We start from the raw sequence: 10,535 nt of genomic DNA, 5'->3' as shown, positions 1-10,535 counted from the left end.
TAAGTCGCAACCAGGGGGACAAATTATCATCCATCAACAAGTTAAGAAAAAACAAAACAAAAAAACAACAAGGTCTGACAGCAGCCGTGGGGCATTTCTCTGTATGTGTTCATGTCAAAGCACCCAGTTTGTTATACCACTCACATCCTTTGTCCTGTTTTCTGGCTCTCACTCAACAAACAGTCTTTCAGCTGTGCTATCCATTTCTCCACTTTCTTAAAATGAAATTCAAATGAAATCACCATGAGCCAAATGAAAGAGTTTGTGTATCTGGAGCTGCTACTGGTTTACTTTTAGAGTAGCCATAAATAAAACCAGAAAAGAAGACGATGTTCAGTGTCTGTACACGGCATCATTATCAACTTAACCAGCTAAGTTCATTGGCATGCAAAAAAGCTTGTTTGCACCTTGGAAAACATCACATGGATTAACCTTTATTGATACTGTCGTAAAGTTTCAGGTCAAATGAAAGACAGCCTATAGCCAGTGAGCTAATTATGCTGCTAGCTCAGGTTTACTTGTCAGCTTGGGACTGTTCATAGGCTTTTATCCAACCCTTTAAATAAATAAAATTAAATTAAAACTGAAGAAAACGCTAAAATGCCATGTTTGTTAGCATGGTGAAGTATGCTACAGTGAAGTTATGAGTGGACTGTATGCCACGCAGAGTGGTATGGTAATGATGATGGGAAAGCGCCTCATTGTTATGTCTTGGGAGAGTTGACACCTTATTCTACAATGATCAGCCTGCCTCCGCTGGCCTTGTAGGCTCACCAGATAAATGAAAATGTAGTCTAGATATAGTTTATATTGGTACATTTGTAGCATCTTGCTTTTTACAAGTTAAAGCAAACATTAGCTGTGTGTATTGTGAGTATCTTATTTGTGTTGAACTACCAGCAGTGGTGACTTTGCACCCATTTTGGCACCAGTTTCTTCATTCTTATCACCAACTGAGAAATAAGAAAAAAAATGTACTACTGATGATTAAAAATTAGGCTGACATGAACAGTTTTTACGACTCAACTGCTCACAGTTACTGTATCTTCAATATACCTTTAAGCCAATATCCTGCTGACACACCTTGGCTGACTAATATTTGTATGTTTACAACCGAGCAAACCACTCACACTCACAGATTTATTCTGGACCTTAGGGCAGGAACAGCTGCATTATGCTCATTGGTTGATGGCAGCATGTGGACATCCTACCATGACTAGCTCTCCTGTGCTATCAGGTCATTACAACACTGCAGCTGCAGTCAGACCGTGTTGAACAAAGTGCCATTTTTAATGGAGGAAAGTAAGGACAGAAGTGAGGAATCAATGGGATGCTACTGACAAAATGCGAAGTCCATTTCTTCAATATGCTTCCAACAATTTCACAGCCATCAGTCCAGGATTGTAGGTCCATTAAATGCGATTGTGTGCATGTGCATGTGTGTGTGTTTGTTTCTGTGTGTGTGTGTGTGTGTGTGTGTGTGTGTGTATTCTCTATATTTTCTGTTCTACCCCCAGCTGAGGGAGGCAGACAGAAGCAGAAGGAGCAGTAGGATGGCTTTAGGAGCGCCAGTGGTGAGGGATGCAGCCCCGCCTGTGCCGGGGGAGCCCAGGTTGGAGACGGTGGCCCTCTCTGAGTATAGTGGGATGACATCGAACTGGCCACCTTCATCCTCCTCCTCCATCTCTGTCTGTGTCAGGTCCTCCTCTTCTTCACTCTCCACCACCTGACAGGGAGACAGCATCGGGCAGCTTAGATATTTTTACATTTTACGATGCTTAAAAGCATCAGCATTATTCAACAGTAGGAAGTGTTCACCTAAATTCTCACATGATAACATGAGTTTGATTTGGTGACACTTTATCTTACAGGTCCGCAAATTTCATGTTAAATAGGTGGTAATTACCAAGCAAAGTATTAGAAATATATTTGAATTTACCCTCAAATTACTACAATAATTACTTCCATTACCCCAATATGATTTAATAATAATATCATTATATTAACAAGCAGTTCATAAATAGCTGCTAATTATTTAAATACATTTCCAGGAAACTTCTACTTTCTGCTGAACTTCTGCTGATCAGTAAATTGAAGTAGACGTAAGTAAAAATCAGGTTTCGTGGTGCGCCCTACAGACAGGCATCACTGTGTGCTTGTAAATCCCAAAGAAGAAATTGGAAAGTCTTATTTTGTATTTTATCATTTGAATGTTATTTGTATGTTGGGTTGTGGAGAATGAATGTGATCAAACAGAATTCATTCTTCCATAATCTGAATTTCAAATTGACTTTGATCCAAACACATAATGAAAACATCAATTAATTAAAATGTAGGTGGTGTAAGGCAACTCAAATTCATCTTTCTGAGACACTGCACTGAAGGACTTATAAAGAATAAACAAGCACAGAGTCAACCCATTCAGCCTACATTTTTAATAGCACATGAAAGCGATGTGTGGGGCATAGTCTGAGGCTGTGTTTTAGGGCCGTTCACAAGATGTTTGGGGCCACAGGTAGAAAACAAACACAAGTGATCACTACTAAGCAGTGTAATATTCATGAAAAGTGCATTATGATAGAGTTAAGTTCAAGTTAAAGAAAGGACCTTTTGAATTTGTTTGTGGGCAGACATTGAGTTACCTTGTATTTCAAACCATGTCAGATTTTTTTCTACAGCCCAGTCTAGTATAACTTGGCATTATGTTCTTGTTTGAACGATGTTAATATTTGATGACTCCACGTGATTGACATGCCAACATTCAGTGCCAATGCAGGAATTGACCATTGACCAGATTTGGTGGAAAAGGCTCAGCTCTGCTGAAGAATCTGAGCAGCTATAAGCTACAACAAGTTAAATCAACAATATAAAATGTTAAACCTAACTATTAAGTTGTCACTCACATAAAAATTATGTATTTGTCAACACAGATTTAGCAATGTAATTTGGAGGACATGTAGCTGCCATGTACAAATATTCTAAAGAGCCTATTTAAAAAAATAAAAAAATAGTATTTTTGAATTTTAGAAATGTCTTGGAATTAAATTTTGGGGTCTGGCACAATTGTCCTGCATTGATGTTCTGTCTGGCAAGAGTGTTGATGTTTAGGGGTGGGATGAGATATTGATACAGCAATATATCGTATTGCTTTCTCTTTCAATATACTGTAAATCATTTTGGGCTGTGTCAACTTTACTTTATTTAGGTTGAATACTTTGTTTTCTTTCTGTGAAACACAATTTAAAGTTGAACTGAACTTGAGAATACATGTTCTACAAACTTAAGATATTAACTTGAATCTACAACTGTTGACACTGACAATCATTACAAATAAATTTGATAACTTTTTACATTTGATGATTTCGTTGAGGAGTCAGTTCTTCATTTCACTCAAAGTGTAGCAGCAGTAACTCCTTTTGAAGTTGACGTCACAGGATCAGCATAGAGACATTACATGAAGCAACTTGCAGTTTGATCAGAAGTGCAAAAGTGTGATGGGCTAAAGACTCATTTCAATACTAACCTCTATCATGGTTTGAATTTTTTTTTGTTATTGTAAAAAAAAGCAACCATTTTTTCCAACCATGATGTATCTTAACACACAGCAAGTTTCCATAACGGATGTTTTCTTTAAACTATAAAAAAGAAGGGTCTTGGGAGAGTTTTACCTCTCAAACAATGCATACTGGGAAGTCTGACAATATGCTGATCATGTTTCGTTGAACTTTCGTTGAAACTTGATGTTATGAGTTGATTGAACTCATCAACATTACATATTACATTCATCCAACAGTCAAAAGACTTCAAGTTAAAAGAACTCATGTTCATAAGTTTGGAAGTGGTCTGAAAAATATAAACTATAAATTTTAAGTCCAAGCAACTTGAAACAACTAAAACTTATGTGAAGTTAATTACAAAAGTTGATTCCACTTAATTCTGTGTACGTGTACAGTGTATGATTATCATTACATTGGCAGCAAATATTGACAATTTTATGCTCTAAACAGATTCCCCTAACAATTTCTGTGAAACTGACACCACAATGCAGTGAACAAATACATAATTCCTACACTTTGGGTATTGAGTATCATTAGATGATCATCTTAAAATGTATTGATTATCACAGAATCGCAGATACCATGGTTATAGTGGGCAACATATTGTGAATCCAACACATTCTCTCTCCCAATTTGTCAAATACAGCAGCTTGGTCAGTGACCTTTAGCTTCACACTTTGACGCCCTACCTACCCTACCTACCTACCAATTATATGTAATACGCAACATCCGGTTAGACTTTCAAAATAAAAGCTCCATGGTCAAGTTAGCATATTGAGTGATATACAACGTTCAGTTACACTTTGAAACAAACACACAACACATATTATAACGTATCGTAACTTTTGGACTGTTATTAATGTTGTCAAACAATTGTGGTTTGGTTGCGTCACACACCAAAACTAAAGTAGACGTAACTCACGTCATGTACGTACATAACATGATAACGATACTCAGGTTACAAAAGTGACGTAAGTCACGTCATTTATGTATGTTAACATAGGTACGTAACATATCTATAAAAAAAAAAGAAATAACTCTTGACTTTGTCACAAATGGGACGCAACCCCTGCTCTCCAGGGAGAAAGTCCAGTGTACAGTAAGACCCAGCCAACTATTTTCTGTGGCTATCTTCGGCTGTAGCTTCTAACTGCTGTGAACACTGCTGGATTGGGACTGAACACAGTCTACAAGACTGTACGGATACAGTATGGAGGTGATTTACAGCAGCTCTGACCAGGACTATGACTCTGGGGATCAAAGTACACCAGTGGGGACAGGAGCGGCATGAAGTGTAGGAGCTTGTGAGAGGCAAACTCATCGCTCACATACATCTCCCAGCTGTAACTACAGGGCTATCACACTATCAACTGTTGAAGTACAAAGTGGTTTTAGTAGACAGGAGGGGCCGGGCTAGATCGTTAGAAACTTCAGTAGACATCTCTGTAACACAGAGCAGAGACGTCTTTGACAGAACGTCAGCACTCTTGTTTCTTCACACTTTCTGAAGTTTTAAATTAAAATTCTGGCCATATCCTTTACATTAAATATATCATGTGTGTTCTGTGTTCTTCACTTTGATCCAGATAAGTCTTTATTTAAAACTCTAAAGCTGTTGATGAATATGATTCACTGCAGTGTTATTGGTGTTGAGAGACACACAGATGTTGATTCTCAATGATATGCACCAACATCTGGGGGAGCCCAAGGCTGATGCTAGGTTATTGTTTTCCTACTGATAATAATGCGCTTCGTCGTCATTCCATTGAAATACTGCCTCGCTTTTGTCATGATGTTCTGATTTTTTTCTGTCAATCTGAACTTTTCATCATGTAATCTGACAGCTGCAGAAGCTGTAAACAAGGCCGTCATCCAGCTCTCCTTCAGGGCACAGAAATGGATCATGGTTAGGTTGTTCTCTCTTTTATAATTCAAATGACAATCATTTTGTTAATTAGTCGTGAAATCGATTCCAAATGTGGACAATCATCAGACGGGATGTGGGAAATATTCAGCCTGACCTGCAGAGAGAGCACCTTCTTTCCAAGCTTTAACTTGTCTGCACAGTTATTCTTAGTCACTGTCTTTTATTGAGAGACTTGTGACCTTTCCTTTGATCTGCTGCTTTTATAACACATTGGTGAGGGACAGAAAAAGCCTGAAGAACATTGTTAATATTTCTTTGAAGATAATTGGAGTGAAGACAGCCTTGGGTTCTTTTTAGGACCAGCACATGTCTAGGGAACATACACATATATTTATTACATACAGTGTTGTTACAGTATGTTTAATATTGCTGTTTGTTGGGAGTTTTCATGTTCAGTTGCTGTCGTATCGACATTATTGTCCTGATTTCGATCTGTATCTGGATATCTTACGTGTATAAACAAGATGCATGTTAATTCAGTCATGCAGTTTGTACAGTGTGGCCACATTTTTATCCGCTCAACAAGTTAAATGATCACACGGCTTCTCCTCTTAGAGCGATCTCAAACTTACTATCAAAAAGCTACAGATGAGCCTTTTCTCTTGCGTTTCTCTTTTAATTTGGTTAAATGTCTAAATAACATGTATCATGAATATATATCATACGATACAGTCTGTATCTACTGATAATGACATTTTCCAGAATATTCTTTCGAACGATGACTGGATTTCCCCCTGCCTTACACTCTGTACTATACATTGTGTAATTTTCAGATGTTCTCCAGCTGGCTGGAAAGCACACTGTTTACTGACAGCTTTTAGCTTCATCAAATCAAAAGTGAATGTATCTACAAATGAGTAAATCAACAGGCTACTGGTCTTCAAAATCACATTCAAATCCATTTCACTACATATTTGATTGGATTCCTTGTGGAAATGTAACATTTAAAACAAAGAGCAGCAATCTATGTTTCTAACTGTGACATTTTTTTCACTGCTGGAGCAAATACTCAGCTTTTTGAAGTGAAACCTTTCAAATTCTGGAAAAATCACTTTAGAGAAACAAGCTAAAGCTCCTCAGAAAGACAAGACAAGCAGCTGAGTGACGGACAGATGAGGAGATTTGGAGCAGGTATAGATGGAGGGGGGAGGGGTACAGTGAAGGCTGGAGGATGCACGACTGAATAAATGGAGAACAAAAAGAAAAGAGTGAATGAGTAAAGCAAGAAAAGGGAAGGGTGGAGGAAGTTAAGAAAGGACAGAAGGAAGGAAAGAAGGAGGGAAGAGGGGGATTTGGGGAAGGAAGAGAAAGAAGGGGGAGACATATGGGCATGAATAAATTCATACTAATGAAGCCTGACTGATGCACCGCTTCCACCCAACACCTCATCTAATCCGCTCACTGGGAGAGAGACACAGACGGACACAGAGAGGGAGAGAGAGAGCGAGTGGAGGAGGGCATCTGAGGAGGAGAGAGAGTTGGAATCCCCTCTTGTCTGGCGGCCCAGATTATCTCTGGCAGTGAGGCATGCTGGGAGCCAGGGAGCCACAGCCACAGCATATTGTGGTCTGGCCAAGGTTACAGTAGCCAGGACCGCGATTGAATTGGACCACATTTAATGGTCAGTATTGGACAAGGGCAGCCAGGAGTGGTGAGAGGAGGAACTCTCAGAACATATGTGTTCACAGCACATTTCAGCATGTCTGTGTGTGTCTTACTGTCTGCACATCATGAGCTGGCACACTCACACTTCATCCAACAGGACTGAAATCAAAACACTTCAGGCCAAGACTTGTGCGTGTGCCACAGACTGTGTGAAGCCCGATGGGTTGGGACAGACAAATTAAACGGACACAGTCAGGACAGTTTAAACAATTGTTTGGTTGTAGTTGACAGCCGCCTGCTAAGCACCAAATAACAGGAAAATATATGTTGTGAATAACCCAAAGATATCATTTTTTTATTAGCACTATCTATACAATAAATCCATATATTGCCGTTGTAAATGTATACATCCATGGTTACTCGTATAGGTCGCTCAGCCATAGTTTAGCAGCATGGCTAATGGGAAGGCGATGTCAGTCTGACAGTCAGTTGGTCCACCACTTTGGTCCACACTGCTGTTTTAGCAAAAGATTACCATTTAAATCTTACAAGCTGTCTTGAGCCAGTAAGAGATAGTAACCCTGCTGACTTTGGTGATCCTCCGTTTTCTCTTTTGCCTGCATAAATGAAATGTCTCAGTGAAACGGCTGGTTTGCCATTAAATGTGTTTGACGTTCATGTCCGTCTCAGGATGATTTGCAATAACTTTGGTGATCCTCGGACTTTTTAACTAGCGCCATCAGCAGGTCAACGTTTTAATTTATGCGATACTTTGGTTCATGACCAAATATCTGCAAAACTAATGACAGTCCCATCAGTCTCACCGAGCTAAATGTCAAAAGTCTTCTATGGTTAATTTAAGAGGAATCTTAGTATAAAAAATTAAAAAACTGACTAACATGATGAACAGGTGTTTGTTGATGTTATGTCAAAGAGGTCTATGTACTGTGTTACAGAGACGTCTACAGAAGTTAGCATCAGCTCATGACACCACCTCCAGAGATGTTGCCCCTGTAGTTTCAGCTGGGAGATAAATACAGAGGCGAGTTTACTACATTTCACGAACTCTTAACTTTTAGTGTTATAAATGACCAAACTATACTCACAAAGTGTCAAGAAATTAAACACCCATACTCCTTTTATTCTTACTAAACAGAAAAATACAACCGTACACTGTCTGAATTCAAATTTGATTCTATAACTAACCTAAGACGAGCTTAATCACCTCGTAAACTCTTCATAAAACACACTTCATTCAAACTGGACATTAACCAAATCAATCTCAACTAAACAGTCTCAAATTGCATTCCCATAGAGTCGGCTGGTATAGCCAGAGTATGCCTGTTTCAATTGTACAACATAATGGGCCCGATCTACTAAGATCCCAAATTGCTTGTACTAATCTGCGTGCGCAATCTAGAAATTTGCGTGTGGGGTTGAACTGCGGTTTGCGGGCAATTTACTGAGAGTGATTGCGTTAATGACAACAGGTGCAAATGTGTCGGAGACGCCTATTTAAATGAGGGTTTAGTGTGTTTCATGGTTTTCAGCATGGCGAGTTTGAGAGAGCGAAAGTGCAAAGTGAAATTGGACCCTTTGGAATTAGAAGTGTTGGTAGAGGAATCGAATAAACATTTCAATGAGCTGCAGCAAAGGAATCTGACGGTCGCGCAAAGGAACGCCATGTGGGAGAAAATCTGTGAAAAAGTTAATGCTGTTGGAAAAAACAGGCGAACAGTGGATGAAGTGAAAAAGGAGATACCAAGACATCAGAAGAAGAACAAAAGAAAAATTGGCGTATAATAATATAAATATAATAATAATAATAGTAAACTTGCAAGGAGTTTTGTTATTGCAGGTATTGCGTGACTCCTTCTCGTAGCTGGCTCCAAATCCGCTCTGAGTTCCTCCAACAGCTCCAAAATGGCAAGGCTGGATAGGCGATATGTTCTAATGATAGTTTCCTCATTCATCCCAAAAATGTTCACACGAGGGTGAAAAATGCTCTCCTCTCCAACCCTTTTTGCGCACCGTTAGTAAATCAGTTTGTACATTTTTTTTGCGTGTGCAAGGAGTTTGCACACGTTTAATACACGTAAACCTTTAGTAGATCCGGCCCGATATGCACAAACACTACTCCACCACGGCACAGCCATAAGATTTGCTTTGCCTTGTAATTGGTTTTGAGATTGTCTCACTTTTTTGGAGGCCGGCACTGGAGTCATGATAACATTTTAGACCACAAAATATAGTCTCAGCCTGATTTTGCTGCGTCTCTCTTCCCACTGAAGAGACAGTCCAGTTTAACCATTGCCTTTATTAAGGCAAGGGTTTTAGCATCTGTGACTGAAGTGACATTGATTAATTGCTAGTTTCGACACCAAGAGACAGTTAACAAATCAGATGACCAGCTTTTGAGGCACTCATGGCCCTTCTCAGGAGGGAGAAGACCCATGGCTGGCTGCTGTACATGGAGGTCCTACTGGTGGTGTACTGGTTAGCACATGGTCTTTCATACTCAGTTGTGTCCCAGGTCTTTGATGTGCCAAAGACAACAGTGTGTGACAATGTGCATCGGGTGTACGCTGCAACTTTGTCTGTCCTGAAAAAAGTGCTGTGCTTCCCCACAACAACCCAGTGTGCTGTAGTTGGCCATCACTTTGAATACCTTGACAACTACCCAGCCTTTAGCCATTGATAGCCAGTGTTTGCCTCAGGCTGTTACCCACCAAAACATTTTTTTTCATCGTCAGTGATGGAGGATACCCATGTCTGACTGCACTGATCAACCTCATCGGCCCGTGCCTGGAGCCAGTGAGGGGAAGAGTGGAGGCACGTTTCAATGCTCACCATGCCAAAGCCCTTATGAAAGTACAGTTATGTACAATTTGACTTGAATGAAAAGTGCAAGTGTATAATCATTGGTAATGGGGCCTCCAACTGGTCAACCTATTCTAAAGGGGGCCCTAATATACTGGACACTTGTTAGATGTACAATTTGACATGAATGAAAATCTAAGTGCAAGTGTATAATCATTGGTAATGGGGCCTCCAACTGGTCAAACTATTCTAAAGGGGGCCCTAATATACTGGACACTTGTTAGATATACAATTTGACATGAATGAAAATCTAAGTGCAAGTGTATAATCATTGGTAATGGGGCCTCCAACTGGTCAAACTATTCTGAATGAATGTAGGTTGTGTAATGTAAATGAGCTATTAAAAGGACAACACTGTTGCTGTGTCCTGCACTTATTGCCTGCTTGTGTTCATGTACTGCTGCACTCATTTCATCTGTGTTCATCTGTCATCTTTAGCTGATATATTTCATGAGTAGGTTGGCCAGGGACAGCTCTAACAAAGCTATTCCATTCATTAAGCAACTGAAGAACTTTGTATTTGACTTCAATGAACACAACAACAACAACAACACTCATTCCAAGTT

General features: G+C 39.6%; 1 protein-coding gene across 1 annotated transcript in view; it reads right to left on the bottom strand.

The window, feature by feature from the left end:
- gfra3 (GDNF family receptor alpha 3) overlaps positions 1-10,535 on the bottom strand; it is a 66,016-nt gene that overhangs the window by 9,999 nt on the left and 45,482 nt on the right. Inside the window, exon 8 of the mRNA XM_084352262.1 lies at positions 1-1,726. This exon is cut by the window's left edge and continues 9,999 nt beyond it. Within this exon, the coding sequence (XP_084208388.1) occupies positions 1,508-1,726 (219 nt within the window). The 3' untranslated portion in view covers positions 1-1,507. The remainder of the gene's footprint in view (positions 1,727-10,535) is intronic.

The sequence above is a fragment of the Pagrus pagrus genome, assembly GCF_965226575.1.
Source record: "Pagrus pagrus genome assembly, chromosome: 5".
In the NCBI taxonomy this organism is placed as follows: Eukaryota; Metazoa; Chordata; class Actinopteri; order Spariformes; family Sparidae; genus Pagrus; species Pagrus pagrus.
This window is presented reverse-complemented; position numbering and strand designations above follow the sequence as displayed.